General features: G+C 40.2%; 3 protein-coding genes across 4 annotated transcripts in view; all 3 read left to right on the plus strand.

Annotated features, from left to right (window-relative positions):
- The window catches only part of LOC141365217 (uncharacterized), a 61275-nt gene that overhangs the window by 14056 nt on the left and 21208 nt on the right, over nt 1–26011 (plus strand). The window contains exons 8-19 of the mRNA XM_073869186.1: nt 3071–3454; nt 3831–3981; nt 5176–5242; nt 7238–7451; nt 11537–11920; nt 12297–12447; nt 13642–13749; nt 14393–14636; nt 14744–15373; nt 15704–15813; nt 22164–22271; nt 24189–24439. Of these exons, the coding sequence (XP_073725287.1) occupies nt 3071–3454; nt 3831–3981; nt 5176–5242; nt 7238–7451; nt 11537–11920; nt 12297–12447; nt 13642–13749; nt 14393–14636; nt 14744–15373; nt 15704–15813; nt 22164–22271; nt 24189–24439 (2802 nt within the window). The remainder of the gene's footprint in view (nt 1–3070; nt 3455–3830; nt 3982–5175; nt 5243–7237; nt 7452–11536; nt 11921–12296; nt 12448–13641; nt 13750–14392; nt 14637–14743; nt 15374–15703; nt 15814–22163; nt 22272–24188; nt 24440–26011) is intronic.
- Nucleotides 329–13884, plus strand: LOC141365406 (uncharacterized). The gene is made up of 11 exons (XM_073870008.1): nt 329–3454; nt 3586–3733; nt 3831–3981; nt 5176–5283; nt 5376–6170; nt 6278–7451; nt 11509–11920; nt 12052–12199; nt 12297–12447; nt 13642–13749; nt 13842–13884. The coding sequence occupies exons 5-6, from the start codon at nt 5934–5936 to the stop codon at nt 6908–6910; spliced, it is 870 nt and encodes a 289-aa protein (XP_073726109.1). The 5' UTR covers nt 329–3454; nt 3586–3733; nt 3831–3981; nt 5176–5283; nt 5376–5933; the 3' UTR covers nt 6911–7451; nt 11509–11920; nt 12052–12199; nt 12297–12447; nt 13642–13749; nt 13842–13884.
- Nucleotides 15382–24570, plus strand: LOC141365408 (uncharacterized). 2 transcript variants are annotated; one of them, XR_012370645.1, is made up of 7 exons: nt 15382–15917; nt 19961–20372; nt 20504–20651; nt 20749–20899; nt 22164–22271; nt 22364–23158; nt 23266–24570. XR_012370645.1 is itself a non-coding variant. In XM_073870010.1 (6 exons), the coding sequence occupies exons 5-6, from the start codon at nt 22922–22924 to the stop codon at nt 23896–23898; spliced, it is 870 nt and encodes a 289-aa protein (XP_073726111.1). In that variant the 5' UTR covers nt 17441–20372; nt 20504–20651; nt 20749–20899; nt 22164–22271; nt 22364–22921; the 3' UTR covers nt 23899–24570. The 2 variants fall into 2 exon arrangements, 1 of the variants encoding a protein (XP_073726111.1); XM_073870010.1 differs by lacking the exon at nt 15382–15917 and having other exon boundaries at nt 17441–20372.

Below are 26011 nucleotides of genomic sequence, written 5' to 3' on the forward strand. Positions count from 1 at the left end.
AAGTATTTCGTTTCTGTTCTTTTTTTTTGACGGGCTGTAAAACCAAAGCAGCAGAAAGCACCTCATGTTTTTAATGATTTTAAATAAGCACAAGGTTTTCTCCTTATTGTGAGTTTACACAAATAAAAATACACAATTTACAGTTTTTGAATGTTATTTTACTTTTATCTGTATGGCAATAAATTAGGGGTAATTTAAGTTGCAAGGTCATCACGCGTATGCTGTTCACAGGCGCACATACAGTGGTTCTCAAACTTTTTCAGCGTGTGGCCACCCTGGTGTATGGCACATTCCTTCGCGCCCCCCCCCCCCCAAAGAAAACTTATGACAAAATTTTTTTCTAAAACTCAACTTTTAATTAAGCAAAACATATTGAATGATACAAAGTAGTGCTTTTGGTTAGTATATTGTATATAGTAGAATATGAAGCGAGGGCCATCCAACTAATGCGTAAAGATTGCAGTGATGAGTGCTATATGGGGCATTAGTAACAAAACGGATAGCACAGTGATACAGTACATCCAATTTCCTGAGAGAAATGTTTGAGGCAGATCTGTAAATCACGTCACCGTAATCTAATATAGGAAGGATGGTCATTTTCACAAGGGCATGCTTAGCAGAGATGGTAAAGGAGGCCTTGTTACGAAAAAGAAAGCCAATCCTAGATTTTATTTTAGATTGAAGATGATTAATATGGGTTTGGAAAGAAAGTGAAGAGTCTAGCCAGATCCCTAGATACTTATAATTACTAACCCATTCTAAAACAAACCCATCAAGGGTAGTGATGTTTATTGGACAGATAGGTGATGAAAGCGATCGTTTGAAGATCATACATTTAGTTTTACTAGAATTTAAAAGCAATTGAAGGCCACAAAAAGAATGCTGAATACTATTAAAGCTCGCTTGAAGATTTTGTAATGTAGTGCTTAGAGAAGGGCCAGACGTATAAAGAATAGTGTCATCTGCGTATAGGTGTATCATAGAGTTACCTGCGGCAAGGGCAACGTCATTAATATATATAGAGAAAAGGGTCGGCCCGAGGATTGAACCCTGCGGAACCCCCATAGAAACAGCCAGAAGACTAGATAACAGGCCCTCAGATTTAACACACTGGAAACGTTCCGAAAAGTAATTTGTAAACCATGCAAGACAATTATCGGAGAAACCCAAACTCTTCAGCCTACTAAGAAGAATGGTATGATTAACAGAATCAAAGGCCTTGGCCAGGTCAATAAAAACTGCTGCACAGTAATGTTTTTGATCAATGGCACATATAATATCATTTAGAACTTTAAGAGTGGCTGAAGTGCACCCATGGCCAGCTCGAAAGCCCGACTGCATATCAGAAAAACTACGATGAGATTCTAAATGAGTGATGATCTGTGTATTGACAAGGCGTTCAAAGACCTTTGAGAGACAAGGCAAAATGGAAATGGGCCTGTAACAATTTGGGTCGAGCGTGTCCCCTCCTTTAAATAAAGGAATCACTGCGGCAACTTTCCAGTCTTTTGGAATTTCAGACGAGTCAAGGGAGAGGTTAAAAATACTGGTGATAGGCGAAGCAATAATTGAAGCAGACAATTTTAGAAAAAAAGGATCCAAATTATATAATCCAGCTGATTTAAGGGGATCTAGATTTTGCAGTTCCCTCAAAACATCAGCTATCTGAATATGGGTAAAAGAAAAAGATAAAGAGGACGAGCATGGTAATGCAAGGGATGATGTACTAGTAGTTGAGAAAGGAGTTGCCAGATGGAAAGCAGACCCAGCCATAGCAAAATGCTTATTAAAATTTTCAACTATGGTGGGCTTGTCAGTAGTAACAAAATTTTGTGTTCTTAGAGCAGTGGGTAACTGTGCAGTGGAGTTCGTATTATCCATAGACTTTATTGTATCCCAAAACTTTTTAGAGTTAGTACCGCAAGAAACAAATTTCTGTCTATAATAGTTAGCCTTAGCATTCCTGACCGCTTGTGTGTACCGATTTCTGATTTCTTTAAAAAGCTGTAGCTCAAGTGAGTTTTTTTGTAGAAATTGCTGCACGCCAAAGGGAGTTCTTTTTTTGGCTTAGAGCGGCTAACTCTGAAGTGAACCAAGGACTATATCTGCTCTTAGTTCTAAATTTTTTAAGAGGGGCATGTTTATTTAAAATATCAAGGAAGGAATTTTTTAAAAATAACCAGGCATCCTCCACAGATGGAATAAGATCAATATCCTTCCAAGATACTTGTGCTAAATCACGTAAAAAAGCTTGCTCATGGAAATGTTTTAAGGAACGTTTAATAGTGATAAGGGGAGGCCTTTTAACTACAGACCCATTCCGGACACAAGCTATAAGGCAGTGATCGCTAATATCCTGGCTGTAAACTGCAGATGTAAATTTAAAAGGTTACAGAAGTCTGTATAGGAAAGACTTTGCGTGATTGAAACAGCAGAATTGACTAATGGACCAGGGTTGGGCTCGACATCACCAGCAGAGGCGAGTAAAATAAGTATTAAAGAACGACATAAACTAGAAAGAACAGGGCGTTTCGTACGATGGGCAAAGTGAATAGGTAAAATAGGTAACTTTGCTGAATAAAAAACAATTAAAACCCTATGTGCAGATAATGGAATACTAAGATAAGTATGCTGAGCAGGTGGGCCAATCTGATGAGTTATGATAAAAGAAGTTTTATCTCTAGAGTGATTAATTAAATCAACTAGGGTCACAGAAGTGAAGGATGAAATAAAAAGATCATCTGAAGCATGCTGTGCTAAAAAAGGAGATCTAGAATGCAATAAAACAACAAAAACTAACTCAAATAACAAAAAAAAAACAAAGGAAACGAGACATATTGATGAAAATACACAAAAATCAAAGTAAATAAATAAATCAGGGTTCGTTAAGTAGCAACACTGTACAAAATATGTACATATAACAATAGTGAGTAACGTAAATAAATTGTGAGCATCAAAGCTAGTATGAAGAAACACTGCTACAAATCAGTTCACAAACCGAGACCGAGTGCATGTAGAGTCCGATGAATTCGATGTATTAAGGTACACAGGTACACAATCCGGCGAAAAGGAGCCAGCGGCAATGCGACCACCAAAATGTGGAGTGTGGAATGTAGAAGCCGAACAGTGCCGCGCGCCAACAGCAGACGAAAACCCCCGGCAACACAACACCAGGAGGCACGCAAAGAGCAGCACCAAGGAGGACCTCAACGCCGGAATGGACCAAATGGCTCAACGGAGCTCCAAACATCAGCGCCAAGTCCAGAGGCGACGCGTCAGAGCACCAGTCCCAACCGGGCCCGTGACGCCACCAGCACCGCTTCCCAGGCAGCCTGGAGACAGCTCAACCCCAAATGGATCGCCAAGCGCCCCAACAATCCACACCAGGCCCGTAGTAGAGGAAATGGCCGATGCAAACCGGACGCCCGGCAGGGATGCACCTCGACAAGCGGAGGTTAGCAACCCAGATTCACATGTCGAATCCAATCCGGAACGAAGCCGTAGATGTTAAATTTTGTAGCAGCTATCACCTGGTGATATTATAGCAGTTAGCGTTGTAGCTTTATTGTACATTTTTTGATTCAGGCCGATCGGGATCCTAAGATGAAGGAAAGGTCAAACACTAGGAACCCTATTTTAAACCAATATGGAAAAGTTCTTCCACGAGTTCAAAGGAAACTAGCCATCGAGTAAGCAAAACCATACCAACACCCTGCTACGATCCACAGAGAAGGTAACAATATTAATCAGGCACACACGCAAGTCTTGTGATGTAGTGTTGAACATAGTGTTGATATTTGACTTATTGCACATTCTTTTCTCACCCCTAGTTAAAAGACCTCCACCTCTGTCAATTGTAGCTAAACGTTCAGCTTCTGAAAATGTCATGACTCGAGCAGCTTTTATCAATAATGTTCTTTCAAAAATTGAAGAAGTTTGGGTTGGCAAGAACCCTACTCCAGAGTCATCGCCTTCCAAAAGGTATTGTCTTTTTTCGTCTATGATTTACAAATATACATTTTTGCTACCTAGTTTTTATTTTGTAGTAAAGTGTTTACAAGGTTCCTATGTGTCCTTAAAATCCTTGAAAGTTTGTGAATCTGGGGGAAAAATTCAAGGCCCTGGGAAGTTTTTGAAAATATACATGCATAGATACAGGTCATTGAAAGTGCTTGAATCTATTTTATGCAAGTTGTTTCATATTCCCTGTGTAGTGTGGAGCCCGACCGATAAAGGATTTTGAAGGCCGATACAAATGTTTGTTGGTTTTAAAATCCTAACATTAGTAATTTGTAGTTATTTATGAGTTTTAACGAAAATAATATGGTAATGCATTTTAAAAAGAAACTCACCGTGAACTCACTTAACAGTTGTTGTCTCTGCCTAACTCTGGCTGGATCAGCAGGTTGAAGGATGTGTGACACATTATACACGAGTGTTGCCAACAGGGAGGTTGTAGAGTGCCCTCTGGTGGACAAACTATACAACGGCAACACTCATGACATGATTGAGATTGAAGGCTGTTTCGTCCGTTTTTTAAAAATATTCATTTATCGGCCATTATGAATGCCGATACCGATAGTTTGGAAAATGCCTAATATTTGCCTGCCGATATATTGGTCGGGCTCTAGTGTAGTGTAGGATAATATAATAAAAATTCTAGACTTTCTAAGCACACATGCAAACTGGTCACTTTAAATGTTCATATCTTATGTACGCAAATGTGGATTCATACCAAAAATGCTTTTTGCATAGTTGTATTTGACAAATGAAAACTTCTCTGGTTACATATGTAAATGTTGTTCCCTGAGAAGGCGTCTCCCTTGCCACACTTCCTGCGTCCCTGTAACGCCGTCTTTGGCAATATTTCAGATAGCGATATACTTCCTGGCTTGCCGCGTCACCCTGTCTATGTTGTTAAGCCTCACCATTGGTTGAATTTGATATACACCCCAAAGTGTCACCACAGTGACGCAGCGTGAGTTCCCTTTAAAGGGAACTGTTACAATGTATCTTTAAGGGTAACACAATGTAACCTTGCTCTCACTTGAAATGTGTCCCCACATTTACTCCTTGAATTTGATGGTATTGCACCTGGAAAGTCCTTGAAAGGTCCTTGAATTTGAAGTAAACTAAGGTGTGGTAACCCTGTGTTTTATTTTATTTTCTCTGTAGCCACAGAGAGTCAGAGATGCAAGTGCCAAGCCTGCATCCTCCCTCGCTAAATCTACCCGAGCCCTTTGTAGGAACACCTATTAACATGCTAACCAAAAGGGTGTCCAGGTAGAAGACCTGTTTTTATATTAGCATTTTGCTACTCTTTTTGTAATTAAAATGTATATCCCAAAAGTAACTCGCCATTTGCTTGTCAACAGGCTTTTGGATTTGGTCGTGCAGCCATCTTCCCAAACTTCTCCAGAGAGTTCTAATTTGCCGCGAATGGTGTCATATGTTCTAAAATGTGACTAGCACATGTATCAGATAACACATACAGTAAATAACTATATTTGTTAGAATTGTTAAATAACTGTACAAGTATTAGAACTATACAATCTCCAATATAAGGAAATAATACTGAATAAATATGTACAAGATAAACTAACACAAATATAAACTGGGTACCATGACTATTAATTAGAACAGCTTCATTTACATTATGAATTATAACTGACAATATAACATAAAAGACGCTGTAATCTTGCTGCTAATTTAAAGACAACTAGAAAAAACGTACTATTCGGCACTGACGCACACAATAAAGCACAGAAACTATCCAAACAGCAGGAAATCTCTTCGCAACACAACTCTTGTCACACACTTATCTCTCCGTTTGATCAGAGCCGCTATACTCTTTGCTGCTGTTCCCTTTTCTCATAAGCGCTCAGGCTGCATTGGAGCGCTTATGCACCAGGGAGACGCATCCGTGAACATTCATGCAACCTTTCTTACACATGCAAACACACACACAGGCATTCCCGAAAAAAATGTCAGCCTCTACCCCACAGTCTATTCTGAGGACTAGCTTACGACCCACTCCTGTGGCCACCCCTTCGGCTTCTCCAGGCCGGTCCATCTCTCCCACACTTCGCCACAAAGAAAGACGCATTACTTTTATAGAGGATGCTGACTCTCCAGAGGCTCCCAAGGGATCTGTCCACTGGAACAACGGGGTAGGTCTGATTGTGCAGCGGCCCTTTAAAATATTTGTTTTTGTAGATAGACATTATGAAGATATTGAAAGAGAAATGTTTTAAGGTTGTATTTTGCTTCTTTACAGATTGCCTTTAACAGGGAGATCAATACACCTAAGAGGTCTTCCCCACCTCCCAAAGCAAACATTGAAGTCTGGAGCGAACATTCAGATTTAGAAGAGGAAGACAAAAATCTAAGGACACACTCAACCTTACTGGAAGAAGGAGATAATCTTGATGTACAATCTGAGAGTGGATCCTCTGTACAAGAGATCCCAGCAGAGTTGTCCAAACAAGTGCTACCAACTCTTGTGTCTCGGCCAAGTCTCGGGCAAGAAGCAAGTTTTGTCTCTAATCAGTCTGATTCCACTCTCGAGTTTCATGATGCTTTTTTACCTGAGGATTTTATGGAAACGCAGAAGAAACGTAGAGCAGTTGACAGCTTTGATCATGAGGTGACTGTGACTCTTCCTTCTTCAGATAAAGATTTGTCCCTAGTAGAAATCCATGAAAGGGAAGAGTTGCCCTCTATTGCATCGCCTGAGAAAGAGCTGGAAAACTTGCCTAGTGGATCAAGCATATCCAACACAGAGGAATCTCAGAGTCTTGAACTTGAATTGCCTGTAAATGTTGAGAATAATCTTGAGAAGGAAGTGACTAACCCCTCGTTCAGACAGCCAGCGACATTATCGCTGTGTGTCGCTTGTCTCTTTCAATGAGGCGTTTCTAAATCTGCTTGTGATAAACAAATGAGTACCATCCACGCCAATAACTGACGAGAGAAGGATGACGTGAACTCCACTGCTTTGTTCTTATTGGTAGTCGCTCCCGAAAGTCGCTCGACATTTGCATAAAGTTAAACTTTTCTTAACTTTCTCGCGTCGCTGGACACGCCCATACGGTCGCCAACGGTCACTGTCGCTCGTGTCGCCGGAAGTCGCCAGGTTTCCATTGAAATGAATGAGATCGCGTCGCTCTGCTACTGCTTGTCGTTGGCTGTCTGAACGAGGGGTAAGGAGCATTCACAGATTGACATTCACATTCAGGAATATGCAGCTCCTAGCACATCTGAAGAACCAGTAGGCAAAGAGGAAGAACCAGTGGAACAAGAACCAGATATTGAGCCATCTGTTGAATCTGAACTTCCGGTGAAAGAGTTGGTGGGCCATGAACCTGTTGCTGATGCCGCTGTTTATACACACATTATTGATGAACCTAAGAACCGTGAGGAATGTGAGGAGGAATCTATGGAAACGTCAGGTAAGAGACGTTCAAGAACCCATTTCTATTAAAGTTGCATTGTGTAAAGTTTAGAAGGATCTCTTGACAGAAATGCAATATAAAATACATAACTATATTATCAGTGGTGTATAAAGATCTTGCAAAATTAACTGTATTGTTTTTATCTTCATGTACCACGGATCCTCTCACATGGAAGTCACTTTCATGTTTCTATAGAAGCCTTAAATGCTTTACAGAGCTTGTTTCATCACTACGTTGTCTCAGAAGATGAGATCTTTGTCCTGTGTCGATTACCGTAGCTTATCTATGCATTTTTAAAAGGGAGAGGGAGAGCTGTGTGGCCTAAGCCGTAGGTTGCAATTCGCAGTCTCATAACTAGATGCTGCTAAACATCTACACAGTGCACCTTTAATACACTGCTTTTTATAGTGAAACCAACCGTTGCCGAAATGTTGTTTAGTAATGTATAGCAGTGTTCCCGCTATATACATTCTACCGTGGCGCCACACCTAAAACATCCCCGCCACGCCTGCGGTTGTGGATAGAAGGGATACAGCAAACGAAATCTCGCTGGATGAGCACTATTTTATCCTAATCCTTCACCCAAACCCAACTCTAAACACAAAATTTCACAGGATTGTAGGATGTATTTTTATCTCATTTAGCCAGAGCCACTGTTTTCATCCTAATAATCCTACCTCAAAATCTAATCCTAAACTTTTCGGCATTTTCTGTATCCCTTCTAGACAAATCCCACGGCGGCAGCTCGCAAAATAAATAAAGCTACCGAAATGTCCGCCCTGCCAGACTGGCTGTCTTAAAGAAATTAATTCTATTCTGGATTCGTGTTGTTCACTCATAAATAAATCTCCTAAAATATCATAATTTCCCCCATGGGTTTAGTTTCATGCACAAATAGATTTAAATCAACAGATGATTAGGCTACGTCTCTGTTTTGAGAAATAATAATAAAATAAATAAGCCTACACAAAATATGTTACACACTGATAATTATCAGATTGACAAACCGGATAAAGTATTTCGTTTCTGTTCTTTTTTTTTGACGGGCTGTAAAACCAAAGCAGCAGAAAGCACCTCATGTTTTTAATGATTTTAAATAAGCACAAGGTTTTCTCCTTATTGTGAGTTTACACAAATAAAAATACACAATTTACAGTTTTTGAATGTTATTTTACTTTTATCTGTATGGCAATAAATTAGGGGTAATTTAAGTTGCAAGGTCATCACGCGTATGCTGTTCACAGGCGCACATACAGTGGTTCTCAAACTTTTTCAGCGTGTGGCCACCCTTGTGTATGGCACATTCCTTCGCGCCCCCCCCCCCCAAAGAAAACTTATGACAAAATTTTTTTCTAAAACTAAACTTTTAATTAAGCAAAACATATTGAATGATACAAAGTAGTGCTTTTGGTTAGTATATTGTATATAGTAGAATATGAAGCGAGGGCCATCCAACTAATGCTTAAAGATTGCAGTGATGAGTGCTATATGGGGCATTAGTAACAAAACGGATAGCACAGTGATACAGTACATCCAATTTCCTGAGAGAAATGTTTGAGGCAGATCTGTAAATCACGTCACCGTAATCTAATATAGGAAGGATGGTCATTTTCACAAGGGCATGCTTAGCAGAGATGGTAAAGGAGGCCTTGTTACGAAAAAGAAAGCCAATCCTAGATTTTATTTTAGATTGAAGATGATTAATATGGGTTTGGAAAGAAAGTGAAGAGTCTAGCCAGATCCCTAGATACTTATAATTACTAACCCATTCTAAAACAAACCCATCAAGGGTAGTGATGTTTATTGGACAGATAGGTGATGAAAGCGATCGTTTGAAGATCATACATTTAGTTTTACTAGAATTTAAAAGCAATTGAAGGCCACAAAAAGAATGCTGAATACTATTAAAGCTCGCTTGAAGATTTTGTAATGTAGTGCTTAGAGAAGGGCCAGACGTATAAAGAATAGTGTCATCTGCGTATAGGTGTATCATAGAGTTACCTGCGGCAAGGGCAACGTCATTAATATATATAGAGAAAAGGGTCGGCCCGAGGATTGAACCCTGCGGAACCCCCATAGAAACAGCCAGAAGACTAGATAACAGGCCCTCAGATTTAACACACTGGAAACGTTCCGAAAAGTAATTTGTAAACCATGCAAGACAATTATCGGAGAAACCCAAACTCTTCAGCCTACTAAGAAGAATGGTATGATTAACAGAATCAAAGGCCTTGGCCAGGTCAATAAAAACTGCTGCACAGTAATGTTTTTGATCAATGGCACATATAATATCATTTAGAACTTTAAGAGTGGCTGAAGTGCACCCATGGCCAGCTCGAAAGCCCGACTGCATATCAGAAAAACTACGATGAGATTCTAAATGAGTGATGATCTGTGTATTGACAAGGCGTTCAAAGACCTTTGAGAGACAAGGCAAAATGGAAATGGGCCTGTAACAATTTGGGTCGAGCGTGTCCCCTCCTTTAAATAAAGGAATCACTGCGGCAACTTTCCAGTCTTTTGGAATTTCAGACGAGTCAAGGGAGAGGTTAAAAATACTGGTGATAGGCGAAGCAATAATTGAAGCAGACAATTTTAGAAAAAAAGGATCCAAATTATATAATCCAGCTGATTTAAGGGGATCTAGATTTTGCAGTTCCCTCAAAACATCAGCTATCTGAATATGGGTAAAAGAAAAAGATAAAGAGGACGAGCATGGTAATGCAAGGGATGATGTACTAGTAGTTGAGAAAGGAGTTGCCAGATGGAAAGCAGACCCAGCCATAGCAAAATGCTTATTAAAATTTTCAACTATGGTGGGCTTGTCAGTAGTAACAAAATTTTGTGTTCTTAGAGCAGTGGGTAACTGTGCAGTGGAGTTCGTATTATCCATAGACTTTATTGTATCCCAAAACTTTTTAGAGTTAGTACCGCAAGAAACAAATTTCTGTCTATAATAGTTAGCCTTAGCATTCCTGACCGCTTGTGTGTACCGATTTCTGATTTCTTTAAAAAGCTGTAGCTCAAGTGAGTTTTTTTGTAGAAATTGCTGCACGCCAAAGGGAGTTCTTTTTTTGGCTTAGAGCGGCTAACTCTGAAGTGAACCAAGGACTATATCTGCTCTTAGTTCTAAATTTTTTAAGAGGGGCATGTTTATTTAAAATATCAAGGAAGGAATTTTTTAAAAATAACCAGGCATCCTCCACAGATGGAATAAGATCAATATCCTTCCAAGATACTTGTGCTAAATCACGTAAAAAAGCTTGCTCATGGAAATGTTTTAAGGAACGTTTAATAGTGATAAGGGGAGGCCTTTTAACTACAGACCCATTCCGGACACAAGCTATAAGGCAGTGATCGCTAATATCCTGGCTGTAAACTGCAGATGTAAATTTAAAAGGTTACAGAAGTCTGTATAGGAAAGACTTTGCGTGATTGAAACAGCAGAATTGACTAATGGACCAGGGTTGGGCTCGACATCACCAGCAGAGGCGAGTAAAATAAGTATTAAAGAACGACATAAACTAGAAAGAACAGGGCGTTTCGTACGATGGGCAAAGTGAATAGGTAAAATAGGTAACTTTGCTGAATAAAAAACAATTAAAACCCTATGTGCAGATAATGGAATACTAAGATAAGTATGCTGAGCAGGTGGGCCAATCTGATGAGTTATGATAAAAGAAGTTTTATCTCTAGAGTGATTAATTAAATCAACTAGGGTCACAGAAGTGAAGGATGAAATAAAAAGATCATCTGAAGCATGCTGTGCTAAAAAAGGAGATCTAGAATGCAATAAAACAACAAAAACTAACTCAAATAACAAAAAAAAAACAAAGGAAACGAGACATATTGATGAAAATACACAAAAATCAAAGTAAATAAATAAATCAGGGTTCGTTAAGTAGCAACACTGTACAAAATATGTACATATAACAATAGTGAGTAACGTAAATAAATTGTGAGCATCAAAGCTAGTATGAAGAAACACTGCTACAAATCAGTTCACAAACCGAGACCGAGTGCATGTAGAGTCCGATGAATTCGATGTATTAAGGTACACAGGTACACAATCCGGCGAAAAGGAGCCAGCGGCAATGCGACCACCAAAATGTGGAGTGTGGAATGTAGAAGCCGAACAGTGCCGCGCGCCAACAGCAGACGAAAACCCCCGGCAACACAACACCAGGAGGCACGCAAAGAGCAGCACCAAGGAGGACCTCAACGCCGGAATGGACCAAATGGCTCAACGGAGCTCCAAACATCAGCGCCAAGTCCAGAGGCGACGCGTCAGAGCACCAGTCCCAACCGGGCCCGTGACGCCACCAGCACCGCTTCCCAGGCAGCCAGGAGACAGCTCAACCCCAAATGGATCGCCAAGCGCCCCAACAATCCACACCAGGCCCGTAGTAGAGGAAATGGCCGATGCAAACCGGACGCCCGGCAGGGATGCACCTCGACAAGCGGAGGTTAGCAACCCAGATTCACAAGTCGAATCCAATCCGGAACGAAGCCGTAGATGTTAAATATTGTAGCAGCTAGCACCAGGTGATATTATAGCAGTTAGCGTTGTAGCTGTATTGTACATTTTTTGATTCAGGCCGATCGGGATCCTAAGATGAAGGAAAGGTCAAACACTAGGAACCCTATTTTAAACCAATATGGAAAAGTTCTTCCACGAGTTCAAAGGAAACTAGCCATCGAGTAAGCAAAACCATACCAACACCCTGCTACGATCCACAGAGAAGGTAACAATATTAATCAGGCACACACGCAAGTCTTGTGATGTAGTGTTGAACATAGTGTTGATATTTGACTTATTGCACATTCTTTTCTCACCCCTAGTTAAAAGACCTCCACCTCTGTCAATTGTAGCTAAACGTTCAGCTTCTGAAAATGTCATGACTCGAGCAGCTTTTATCAATAATGTTCTTTCAAAAATTGAAGAAGTTTGGGTTGGCAAGAACCCTACTCCAGAGTCATCGCCTTCCAAAAGGTATTGTCTTTTTTCGTCTATGATTTACAAATATACATTTTTGCTACCTAGTTTTTATTTTGTAGTAAAGTGTTTACAAGGTTCCTATGTGTCCTTAAAATCCTTGAAAGTTTGTGAATCTGGGGGAAAAATTCAAGGCCCTGGGAAGTTTTTGAAAATATACATGCATAGATACAGGTCATTGAAAGTGCTTGAATCTATTTTATGCAAGTTGTTTCATATTCCCTGTGTAGTGTGGAGCCCGACCGATAAAGGATTTTGAAGGCCGATACAAATGTTTGTTGGTTTTAAAATCCTAACATTAGTAATTTGTAGTTATTTATGAGTTTTAACGAAAATAATATGGTAATGCATTTTAAAAAGAAACTCACCGTGAACTCACTTAACAGTTGTTGTCTCTGCCTAACTCTGGCTGGATCAGCAGGTTGAAGGATGTGTGACACATTATACACGAGTGTTGCCAACAGGGAGGTTGTAGAGTGCCCTCTGGTGGACAAACTATACAACGGCAACACTCATGACATGATTGAGATTGAAGGCTGTTTCGTCCGTTTTTTAAAAATATTCATTTATCGGCCATTATGAATGCCGATACCGATAGTTTGGAAAATGCCTAATATTTGCCTGCCGATATATTGGTCGGGCTCTAGTGTAGTGTAGGATAATATAATAAAAATTCTAGACTTTCTAAGCACACATGCAAACTGGTCACTTTAAATGTTCATATCTTATGTACGCAAATGTGGATTCATACCAAAAATGCTTTTTGCATAGTTGTATTTGACAAATGAAAACTTCTCTGGTTACATATGTAAATGTTGTTCCCTGAGAAGGCGTCTCCCTTGCCACACTTCCTGCGTCCCTGTAACGCCGTCTTTGGCAATATTTCAGATAGCGATATACTTCCTGGCTTGCCGCGTCACCCTGTCTATGTTGTTAAGCCTCACCATTGGTTGAATTTGATATACACCCCAAAGTGTCACCACAGTGACGCAGCGTGAGTTCCCTTTAAAGGGAACTGTTACAATGTATCTTTAAGGGTAACACAATGTAACCTTGCTCTCACTTGAAATGTGTCCCCACATTTACTCCTTGAATTTGATGGTATTGCACCTGGAAAGTCCTTGAAAGGTCCTTGAATTTGAAGTAAACTAAGGTGTGGTAACCCTGTGTTTTATTTTATTTTCTCTGTAGCCACAGAGAGTCAGAGATGCAAGTGCCAAGCCTGCATCCTCCCTCGCTAAATCTACCCGAGCCCTTTGTAGGAACACCTATTAACATGCTAACCAAAAGGGTGTCCAGGTAGAAGACCTGTTTTTATATTAGCATTTTGCTACTCTTTTTGTAATTAAAATGTATATCCCAAAAGTAACTCGCCATTTGCTTGTCAACAGGCTTTTGGATTTGGTCGTGCAGCCATCTTCCCAAACTTCTCCATAGAGTTCTAATTTGCCGCGAATGGTGTCATATGTTCTAAAATGTGACTAGCACATGTATCAGATAACACATACAGTAAATAACTATATTTGTTAGAATTGTTAAATAACTGTACAAGTATTAGAACTATACAATCTCCAATATAAGGAAATAATACTGAATAAATATGTACAAGATAAACTAACACAAATATAAACTGGGTACCATGACTATTAATTAGAACAGCTTCATTTACATTATGAATTATAACTGACAATATAACATAAAAGACGCTGTAATCTTGCTGCTAATTTAAAGACAACTAGAAAAAACGTACTATTCGGCACTGACGCACACAATAAAGCACAGAAACTATCCAAACAGCAGGAAATCTCTTCGCAACACAACTCTTGTCACACACTTATCTCTCCGTTTGATCAGAGCCGCTATACTCTTTGCTGCTGTTCCCTTTTCTCATAAGCGCTCAGGCTGCATTGGAGCGCTTATGCACCAGGGAGACGCATCCGTGAACATTCATGCAACCTTTCTTACACATGCAAACACACACACAGGCATTCCCGAAAAAAATGTCAGCCTCTACCCCACAGTCTATTCTGAGGACTAGCTTACGACCCACTCCTGTGGCCACCCCTTCGGCTTCTCCAGGCCGGTCCATCTCTCCCACACTTCGCCACAAAGAAAGACGCATTACTTTTATAGAGGATGCTGACTCTCCAGAGGCTCCCAAGGGATCTGTCCACTGGAACAACGGGGTAGGTCTGATTGTGCAGCGGCCCTTTAAAATATTTGTTTTTGTAGATAGACATTATGAAGATATTGAAAGAGAAATGTTTTAAGGTTGTATTTTGCTTCTTTACAGATTGCCTTTAACAGGGAGATCAATACACCTAAGAGGTCTTCCCCACCTCCCAAAGCAAACATTGAAGTCTGGAGCGAACATTCAGATTTAGAAGAGGAAGACAAAAATCTAAGGACACACTCAACCTTACTGGAAGAAGGAGATAATCTTGATGTACAATCTGAGAGTGGATCCTCTGTACAAGAGATCCCAGCAGAGTTGTCCAAACAAGTGCTACCAACTCTTGTGTCTCGGCCAAGTCTCGGGCAAGAAGCAAGTTTTGTCTCTAATCAGTCTGATTCCACTCTCGAGTTTCATGATGCTTTTTTACCTGAGGATTTTATGGAAACGCAGAAGAAACGTAGAGCAGTTGACAGCTTTGATCATGAGGTGACTGTGACTCTTCCTTCTTCAGATAAAGATTTGTCCCTAGTAGAAATCCATGAAAGGGAAGAGTTGCCCTCTATTGCATCGCCTGAGAAAGAGCTGGAAAACTTGCCTAGTGGATCAAGCATATCCAACACAGAGGAATCTCAGAGTCTTGAACTTGAATTGCCTGTAAATGTTGAGAATAATCTTGAGAAGGAAGTGACTAACCCCTCGTTCAGACAGCCAGCGACATTATCGCTGTGTGTCGCTTGTCTCTTTCAATGAGGCGTTTCTAAATCTGCTTGTGATAAACAAATGAGTACCATCCACGCCAATAACTGACGAGAGAAGGATGACGTGAACTCCACTGCTTTGTTCTTATTGGTAGTCGCTCCCGAAAGTCGCTCGACATTTGCATAAAGTTAAACTTTTCTTAACTTTCTCGCGTCGCTGGACACGCCCATACGGTCGCCAACGGTCACTGTCGCTCGTGTCGCCGGAAGTCGCCAGGTTTCCATTGAAATGAATGAGATCGCGTCGCTCTGCTACTGCTTGTCGTTGGCTGTCTGAACGAGGGGTAAGGAGCATTCACAGATTGACATTCACATTCAGGAATATGCAGCTCCTAGCACATCTGAAGAACCAGTAGGCACAGAGGAAGAACCAGTGGAACAAGAACCAGATATTGAGCCATCTGTTGAATCTGAACTTCCGGTGAAAGAGTTGGTGGGCCATGAACCTGTTGCTGATGCCGCTGTTTATACACACATTATTGATGAACCTAAGAACCGTGAGGAATGTGAGGAGGAATCTATGGAAACGTCAGGTAAGAGACGTTCAAGAACCCATTTCTATTAAAGTTGCATTGTGTAAAGTTTAGAAGGATCTCTTGACAGAAATGCAATATAAAATACATAACTATATTATCAGTGGTGTATAAAGATCTTGCAAAATTAACTGTATTGTTTTTATCTTCATGCACCACGGATCCTCTTACATGGAAGTCACTTTCATGTTTCTATAGAAGCCTTAAATGCTTTACAGAGCTTGTCTCAGAAGATGAGATCTTTGTCCTGTGTCGATTACCGTAGCTTATCTATGCATTTTTAAAAGGGAGAGGGAGAGCTGTGTGGCCTAAGCCGTAGGTTGCAATTCGCAGTCTCATAACTAGATGCTGCTAAACATCTACACAGTGCACCTTTAATACACTGCTTTTTATAGTGAAACCAACCGTTGCCGAAATGTTGTTTAGTAATGTATAGCAGTGTTCCCGCTATATACATTCTACCATGGCGCCACACCTAAAACATCCCCGCCACGCCTGCGGTTGTGGATAGAAGGGATACAGCAAACGAAATCTCGCTGGATGAGCACTATTTTATCCTAATCCTTCACCCAAACCCAACTCTAAACACAAAATTTCACAGGATTGTAGGATGTATTTTTATCTCATTTAGCCAGAGCCACTGTTTTCATCCTAATAATCCTACCTCAAAATCTAATCCTAAACTTTTCGGCATTTTCTGTATCCCTTCTAGACAAATCCCACGGCGGCAGCTCGCAAAATAAATAAAGCTACCGAAATGTCCGCCCTGCCAGACTGGCTGTCTTAAAGAAATTAATTCTATTCTGGATTCGTGTTGTTCACTCATAAATAAATCTCCTAAAATATCATAATTTCCCCCATGGGTTTAGTTTCATGCACAAATAGATTTAAATCAACAGATGATTAGGCTACGTCTCTGTTTTGAGAAATAATAATAAAATAAATAAGCCTACACAAAATATGTTACACACTGATAATTATCAGATTGACAAACCGGATAAAGTATTTCGTTTCTGTTCTTTTTTTTTGACGGGCTGTAAAACCAAAGCAGCAGAAAGCACCTCATGTTTTTAATGATTTTAAATAAGCACAAGGTTTTCTCCTTATTGTGAGTTTACACAAATAAAAATACACAATTTACAGTTTTTGAATGTTATTTTACTTTTATCTGTATGGCAATAAATTAGGGGTAATTTAAGTTGCAAGGTCATCACGCGTATGCTGTTCACAGGCGCACATACAGTGGTTCTCAAACTTTTTCAGCGTGTGGCCACCCTTGTGTATGGCACATTCCTTCGCGCCCCCCCCCCCCCCAAAGAAAACTTATGACAAAATTTTTTTCTAAAACTCAACTTTTAATTAAGCAAAACATATTGAATGATACAAAGTAGTGCTTTTGGTTAGTATATTGTATATAGTAGAATATGAAGCGAGGGCCATCCAACTAATGCTTAAAGATTGCAGTGATGAGTGCTATATGGGGCATTAGTAACAAAACGGATAGCACAGTAATACAGTACATCCAATTTCCTGAGAGAAATGTTTGAGGCAGATCTGTAAATCACGTCACCGTAATCTAATATAGGAAGGATGGTCATTTTCACAAGGGCATGCTTAGCAGAGATGGTAAAGGAGGCCTTGTTACGAAAAAGAAAGCCAATCCTAGATTTTATTTTAGATTGAAGATGATTAATATGGGTTTGGAAACAAAGTGAAGAGTCTAGCCAGATCCCTAGATACTTATAATTACTAACCCATTCTAAAACAAACCCATCAAGGGTAGTGATGTTTATTGGACAGATAGGTGATGAAAGCGATCGTTTGAAGATCATACATTTAGTTTTACTAGAATTTAAAAGCAATTGAAGGCCACAAAAAGAATGCTGAATACTATTAAAGCTCGCTTGAAGATTTTGTAATGTAGTGCTTAGAGAAGGGCCAGACGTATAAAGAATAGTGTCATCTGCGTATAGGTGTATCATAGAGTTACCTGCGGCAAGGGCAACGTCATTAATATATATAGAGAAAAGGGTCGGCCCGAGGATTGAACCCTGCGGAACCCCCATAGAAACAGCCAGAAGACTAGATAACAGGCCCTCAGATTTAACACACTGGAAACGTTCCGAAAAGTAATTTGTAAACCATGCAAGACAATTATCGGAGAAACCCAAACTCTTCAGCCTACTAAGAAGAATGGTATGATTAACAGAATCAAAGGCCTTGGCCAGGTCAATAAAAACTGCTGCACAGTAATGTTTTTGATCAATGGCACATATAATATCATTTAGAACTTTAAGAGTGGCTGAAGTGCACCCATGGCCAGCTCGAAAGCCCGACTGCATATCAGAAAAACTACGATGAGATTCTAAATGAGTGATGATCTGTGTATTGACAAGGCGTTCAAAGACCTTTGAGAGACAAGGCAAAATGGAAATGGGCCTGTAACAATTTGGGTCGAGCGTGTCCCCTCCTTTAAATAAAGGAATCACTGCGGCAACTTTCCAGTCTTTTGGAATTTCAGACGAGTCAAGGGAGAGGTTAAAAATACTGGTGATAGGCGAAGCAATAATTGAAGCAGACAATTTTAGAAAAAAAGGATCCAAATTATATAATCCAGCTGATTTAAGGGGATCTAGATTTTGCAGTTCCCTCAAAACATCAGCTATCTGAATATGGGTAAAAGAAAAAGATAAAGAGGACGAGCATGGTAATGCAAGGGATGATGTACTAGTAGTTGAGAAAGGAGTTGCCAGATGGAAAGCAGACCCAGCCATAGCAAAATGCTTATTAAAATTTTCAACTATGGTGGGCTTGTCAGTAGTAACAAAATTTTGTGTTCTTAGAGCAGTGGGTAACTGTGCAGTGGAGTTCGTATTATCCATAGACTTTATTGTATCCCAAAACTTTTTAGAGTTAGTACCGCAAGAAACAAATTTCTGTCTATAATAGTTAGCCTTAGCATTCCTGACCGCTTGTGTGTACCGATTTCTGATTTCTTTAAAAAGCTGTAGCTCAAGTGAGTTTTTTTGTAGAAATTGCTGCACGCCAAAGGGAGTTCTTTTTTTGGCTTAGAGCGGCTAACTCTGAAGTGAACCAAGGACTATATCTGCTCTTAGTTCTAAATTTTTTAAGAGGGGCATGTTTATTTAAAATATCAAGGAAGGAATTTTTTAAAAATAACCAGGCATCCTCCACAGATGGAATAAGATCAATATCCTTCCAAGATACTTGTGCTAAATCACGTAAAAAAGCTTGCTCATGGAAATGTTTTAAGGAACGTTTAATAGTGATAAGGGGAGGCCTTTTAACTACAGACCCATTCCGGACACAAGCTATAAGGCAGTGATCGCTAATATCCTGGCTGTAAACTGCAGATGTAAATTTAAAAGGTTACAGAAGTCTGTATAGGAAAGACTTTGCGTGATTGAAACAGCAGAATTGACTAATGGACCAGGGTTGGGCTCGACATCACCAGCAGAGGCGAGTAAAATAAGTATTAAAGAACGACATAAACTAGAAAGAACAGGGCGTTTCGTACGATGGGCAAAGTGAATAGGTAAAATAGGTAACTTTGCTGAATAAAAAACAATTAAAACCCTATGTGCAGATAATGGAATACTAAGATAAGTATGCTGAGCAGGTGGGCCAATCTGATGAGTTATGATAAAAGAAGTTTTATCTCTAGAGTGATTAATTAAATCAACTAGGGTCACAGAAGTGAAGGATGAAATAAAAAGATCATCTGAAGCATGCTGTGCTAAAAAAGGAGATCTAGAATGCAATAAAACAACAAAAACTAACTCAAATAACAAAAAAAAAACAAAGGAAACGAGACATATTGATGAAAATACACAAAAATCAAAGTAAATAAATAAATCAGGGTTCGTTAAGTAGCAACACTGTACAAAATATGTACATATAACAATAGTGAGTAACGTAAATAAATTGTGAGCATCAAAGCTAGTATGAAGAAACACTGCTACAAATCAGTTCACAAACCGAGACCGAGTGCATGTAGAGTCCGATGAATTCGATGTATTAAGGTACACAGGTACACAATCCGGCGAAAAGGAGCCAGCGGCAATGCGACCACCAAAATGTGGAGTGTGGAATGTAGAAGCCGAACAGTGCCGCGCGCCAACAGCAGACGAAAACCCCCGGCAACACAACACCAGGAGGCACGCAAAGGGCAGCACCAAGGAGGACCTCAACGCCGGAATGGACCAAATGGCTCAACGGAGCTCCAAACATCAGCGCCAAGTCCAGAGGCGACGCGTCAGAGCACCAGTCCCAACCGGGCCCGTGACGCCACCAGCACCGCTTCCCAGGCAGCCAGGAGACAGCTCAACCCCAAATGGATCGCCAAGCGCCCCAACAATCCACACCAGGCCCGTAGTAGAGGAAATGGCCGATGCAAACCGGACGCCCGGCAGGGATGCACCTCGACAAGCGGAGGTTAGCAACCCAGATTCACAAGTCGAATCCAATCCGGAACGAAGCCGTAGATGTTAAATATTGTAGCAGCTAGCACCAGGTGATATTATAGCAGTTAGCGTTGTAGCTGTATTGTACATTTTTTGATTCAGGCCGATCGGGATCCTAAGATGAAGGAAAGGTCAAACACTAGGAACCCTATTTTAAACCAATATGGAAAAGTTCTTCCACGAGTTCAAAGGAAACTAGCCATCGAGTAAGCAAAACCATACCAACACCCTGCTACGATCCACAGAGAAGGTAACAATATTAATCAGGCACACACGCAAGTCTTGTGATGTAGTGTTGAACATAGTGTTGATATTTGACTTATTGCACATTCTTTTCTCACCCCTAGTTAAAAGACCTCCACCTCTGTCAATTGTAGCTAAACGTTCAGCTTCTGAAAATGTCATGACTCGAGCAGCTTTTATCAATAATGTTCTTTCAAAAATTGAAGAAGTTTGGGTTGGCAAGAACCCTACTCCAGAGTCATCGCCTTCCAAAAGGTATTGTCTTTTTTCGTCTATGATTTACAAATATACATTTTTGCTACCTAGTTTTTATTTTGTAGTAAAGTGTTTACAAGGTTCCTATGTGTCCTTAAAATCCTTGAAAGTTTGTGAATCTGGGGGAAAAATTCAAGGCCCTGGGAAGTTTTTGAAAATATACATGCATAGATACAGGTCATTGAAAGTGCTTGAATCTATTTTATGCAAGTTGTTTCATATTCCCTGTGTAGTGTGGAGCCCGACCGATAAAGGATTTTGAAGGCCGATACAAATGTTTGTTGGTTTTAAAATCCGATATTCCAATATATCGGCCGATTTTTTTTTTTTTTCAGAAACGCACAGAAAAACATTAACAGATTTCCCTAACATTAGTAATTTGTAGTTATTTATGAGTTTTAACGAAAATAATATGGTAATGCATTTTAAAAAGAAACTCACCGTGAACTCACTTAACAGTTGTTGTCTCTGCCTAACTCTGGCTGGATCAGCAGGTTGCAGGATGTGTGACACATTATACACGAGTGTTGCCAACAGGGAGGTTGTAGAGTGCCCTCTGGTGGACAAACTATACAACGGCAACACTCATGACATGATTGAGATTGAAGGCTGTTTCGTCCGTTTTTTAAAAATATTCATTTATCGGCCATTATGAATGCCGATACCGATAGTTTGGAAAATGCCTAATATTTGCCTGCCGATATATTGGTCGGGCTCTAGTGTAGTGTAGGATAATATAATAAAAATTCTAGACTTTCTAAGCACACATGCAAACTGGTCACTTTAAATGTTCATATCTTATGTACGCAAATGTGGATTCATACCAAAAATGCTTTTTGCATAGTTGTATTTGACAAATGAAAACTTCTCTGGTTACATATGTAAATGTTGTTCCCTGAGAAGGCGTCTCCCTTGCCACACTTCCTGCGTCCCTGTAACGCCGTCTTTGGCAATATTTCAGATAGCGATATACTTCCTGGCTTGCCGCGTCACCCTGTCTATGTTGTTAAGCCTCACCATTGGTTGAATTTGATATACACCCCAAAGTGTCACCACAGTGACGCAGCGTGAGTTCCCTTTAAAGGGAACTGTTACAATGTATCTTTAAGGGTAACACAATGTAACCTTGCTCTCACTTGAAATGTGTCCCCACATTTACTCCTTGAATTTGATGGTATTGCACCTGGAAAGTCCTTGAAAGGTCCTTGAATTTGAAGTAAACTAAGGTGTGGTAACCCTGTGTTTTATTTTATTTTCTCTGTAGCCACAGAGAGTCAGAGATGCAAGTGCCAAGCCTGCATCCTCCCTCGCTAAATCTACCCGAGCCCTTTGTAGGAACACCTATTAACATGCTAACCAAAAGGGTGTCCAGGTAGAAGACCTGTTTTTATATTAGCATTTTGCTACTCTTTTTGTAATTAAAATGTATATCCCAAAAGTAACTCGCCATTTGCTTGTCAACAGGCTTTTGGATTTGGTCGTGCAGCCATCTTCCCAAACTTCTCCAGAGAGTTCTAATTTGCCGCGAATGGTGTCATATGTTCTAAAATGTGACTAGCACATGTATCAGATAACACATACAGTAAATAACTATATTTGTTAGAATTGTTAAATAACTGTACAAGTATTAGAACTATACAATCTCCAATATAAGGAAATAATACTGAATAAATATGTACAAGATAAACTAACACAAATATAAACTGGGTACCATGACTATTAATTAGAACAGCTTCATTTACATTATGAATTATAACTGACAATATAACATAAAAGACGCTGTAATCTTGCTGCTAATTTAAAGACAACTAGAAAAAACGTACTATTCGGCACTGACGCACACAATAAAGCACAGAAACTATCCAAACAGCAGGAAATCTCTTCGCAACACAACTCTTGTCACACACTTATCTCTCCGTTTGATCAGAGCCGCTATACTCTTTGCTGCTGTTCCCTTTTCTCATAAGCGCTCAGGCTGCATTGGAGCGCTTATGCACCAGGGAGACGCATCCGTGAACATTCATGCAACCTTTCTTACACATGCAAACACACACACAGGCATTCCCGAAAAAAATGTCAGCCTCTACCCCACAGTCTATTCTGAGGACTAGCTTACGACCCACTCCTGTGGCCACCCCTTCGGCTTCTCCAGGCCGGTCCATCTCTCCCACACTTCGCCACAAAGAAAGACGCATTACTTTTATAGAGGATGCTGACTCTCCAGAGGCTCCCAAGGGATCTGTCCACTGGAACAACGGGGTAGGTCTGATTGTGCAGCGGCCCTTTAAAATATTTGTTTTTGTAGATAGACATTATGAAGATATTGAAAGAGAAATGTTTTAAGGTTGTATTTTGCTTCTTTACAGATTGCCTTTAACAGGGAGATCAATACACCTAAGAGGTCTTCCCCACCTCCCAAAGCAAACATTGAAGTCTGGAGCGAACATTCAGATTTAGAAGAGGAAGACAAAAATCTAAGGACACACTCAACCTTACTGGAAGAAGGAGATAATCTTGATGTACAATCTGAGAGTGGATCCTCTGTACAAGAGATCCCAGCAGAGTTGTCCAAACAAGTGCTACCAACTCTTGTGTCTCGGCCAAGTCTCGGGCAAGAAGCAAGTTTTGTCTCTAATCAGTCTGATTCCACTCTCGAGTTTCATGATGCTTTTTTACCTGAGGATTTTATGGAAACGCAGAAGAAACGTAGAGCAGTTGACAGCTTTGATCATGAGGTGACTGTGACTCTTCCTTCTTCAGATAAAGATTTGTCCCTAGTAGAAATCCATGAAAGGGAAGAGTTGCCCTCTATTGCATCGCCTGAGAAAGAGCTGGAAAACTTGCCTAGTGGATCAAGCATATCCAACACAGAGGAATCTCAGAGTCTTGAACTTGAATTGCCTGTAAATGTTGAGAATAATCTTGAGAAGGAAGTGACTAACCCCTCGTTCAGACAGCCAGCGACATTATCGCTGTGTGTCGCTTGTCTCTTTCAATGAGGCGTTTCTAAATCTGCTTGTGATAAACAAATGAGTACCATCCACGCCAATAACTGACGAGAGAAGGATGACGTGAACTCCACTGCTTTGTTCTTATTGGTAGTCGCTCCCGAAAGTCGCTCGACATTTGAATAAAGTTAAACTTTTCTTAACTTTCTCGCGTCGCTGGACACGCCCATACGGTCGCCAACGGTCACTGTCGCTCGTGTCGCCGGAAGTCGCCAGGTTTCCATTGAAATGAATGAGATCGCGTCGCTCTGCTACTGCTTGTCGTTGGCTGTCTGAACGAGGGGTAAGGAGCATTCACAGATTGACATTCACATTCAGGAATATGCAGCTCCTAGCACATCTGAAGAACCAGTAGGCAAAGAGGAAGAACCAGTGGAACAAGAACCAGATATTGAGCCATCTGTTGAATCTGAACTTCCGGTGAAAGAGTTGGTGGGCCATGAACCTGTTGCTGATGCCGCTGTTTATACACACATTATTGATGAACCTAAGAACCGTGAGGAATGTGAGGAGGAATCTATGGAAACGTCAGGTAAGAGACGTTCAAGAACCCATTTCTATTAAAGTTGCATTGTGTAAAGTTTAGAAGGATCTCTTGACAGAAATGCAATATAAAATACATAACTATATTATCAGTGGTGTATAAAGATCTTGCAAAATTAACTGTATTGTTTTTATCTTCATGCACCACGGATCCTCTTACATGGAAGTCACTTTCATGTTTCTATAGAAGCCTTAAATGCTTTACAGAGCTTGTCTCAGAAGATGAGATCTTTGTCCTGTGTCGATTACCGTAGCTTATCTATGCATTTTTAAAAGGGAGAGGGAGAGCTGTGTGGCCTAAGCCGTAGGTTGCAATTCGCAGTCTCATAACTAGATGCTGCTAAACATCTACACAGTGCACCTTTAATACACTGCTTTTTATAGTGAAACCAACCGTTGCCGAAATGTTGTTTAGTAATGTATAGCAGTGTTCCCGCTATATACATTCTACCGTGGCGCCACACCTAAAACATCCCCGCCACGCCTGCGGTTGTGGATAGAAGGGATACAGCAAACGAAATCTCGCTGGATGAGCACTATTTTATCCTAATCCTTCACCCAAACCCAACTCTAAACACAAAATTTCACAGGATTGTAGGATGTATTTTTATCTCATTTAGCCAGAGCCACTGTTTTCATCCTAATAATCCTACCTCAAAATCTAATCCTAAACTTTTCGGCATTTTCTGTATCCCTTCTAGACAAATCCCACGGCGGCAGCTCGCAAAATAAATAAAGCTACCGAAATGTCCGCCCTGCCAGACTGGCTGTCTTAAAGAAATTAATTCTATTCTGGATTCGTGTTGTTCACTCATAAATAAATCTCCTAAAATATCATAATTTCCCCCATGGGTTTAGTTTCATGCACAAATAGATTTAAATCAACAGATGATTAGGCTACGTCTCTGTTTTGAGAAATAATAATAAAATAAATAAGCCTACACAAAATATGTTACACACTGATAATTATCAGATTGACAAACCGGATAAAGTATTTCGTTTCTGTTCTTTTTTTTTGACGGGCTGTAAAACCAAAGCAGCAGAAAGCACCTCATGTTTTTAATGATTTTAAATAAGCACAAGGTTTTCTCCTTATTGTGAGTTTACACAAATAAAAATACACAATTTACAGTTTTTGAATGTTATTTTACTTTTATCTGTATGGCAATAAATTAGGGGTAATTTAAGTTGCAAGGTCATCACGCGTATGCTGTTCACAGGCGCACATACAGTGGTTCTCAAACTTTTTCAGCGTGTGGCCACCCTTGTGTATGGCACATTCCTTCGCGCCCCCCCCCCCCCCAAGAAAACTTATGACAAAATTTTTTTCTAAAACTCAACTTTTAATTAAGCAAAACATATTGAATGATACAAAGTAGTGCTTTTGGTTAGTAGCCTTATTTTTTTTAGGTTTAATTGCAAAGAATTCATGATAAATTGTTTTTATTTTATAAAATGTTATAAAACTGGGGCCCCCCTGGCACCATCTCGCGGCCCCCCTGGGGGCCCCGGCCCACAGTTTGAGAACCACTGATATAATACGCCGACGCAGCGCAGGGCT

This window comes from Misgurnus anguillicaudatus, chromosome 7 (assembly GCF_027580225.2).
Source record: "Misgurnus anguillicaudatus chromosome 7, ASM2758022v2, whole genome shotgun sequence".
NCBI lineage: Eukaryota > Metazoa > Chordata > Actinopteri > Cypriniformes > Cobitidae > Misgurnus > Misgurnus anguillicaudatus.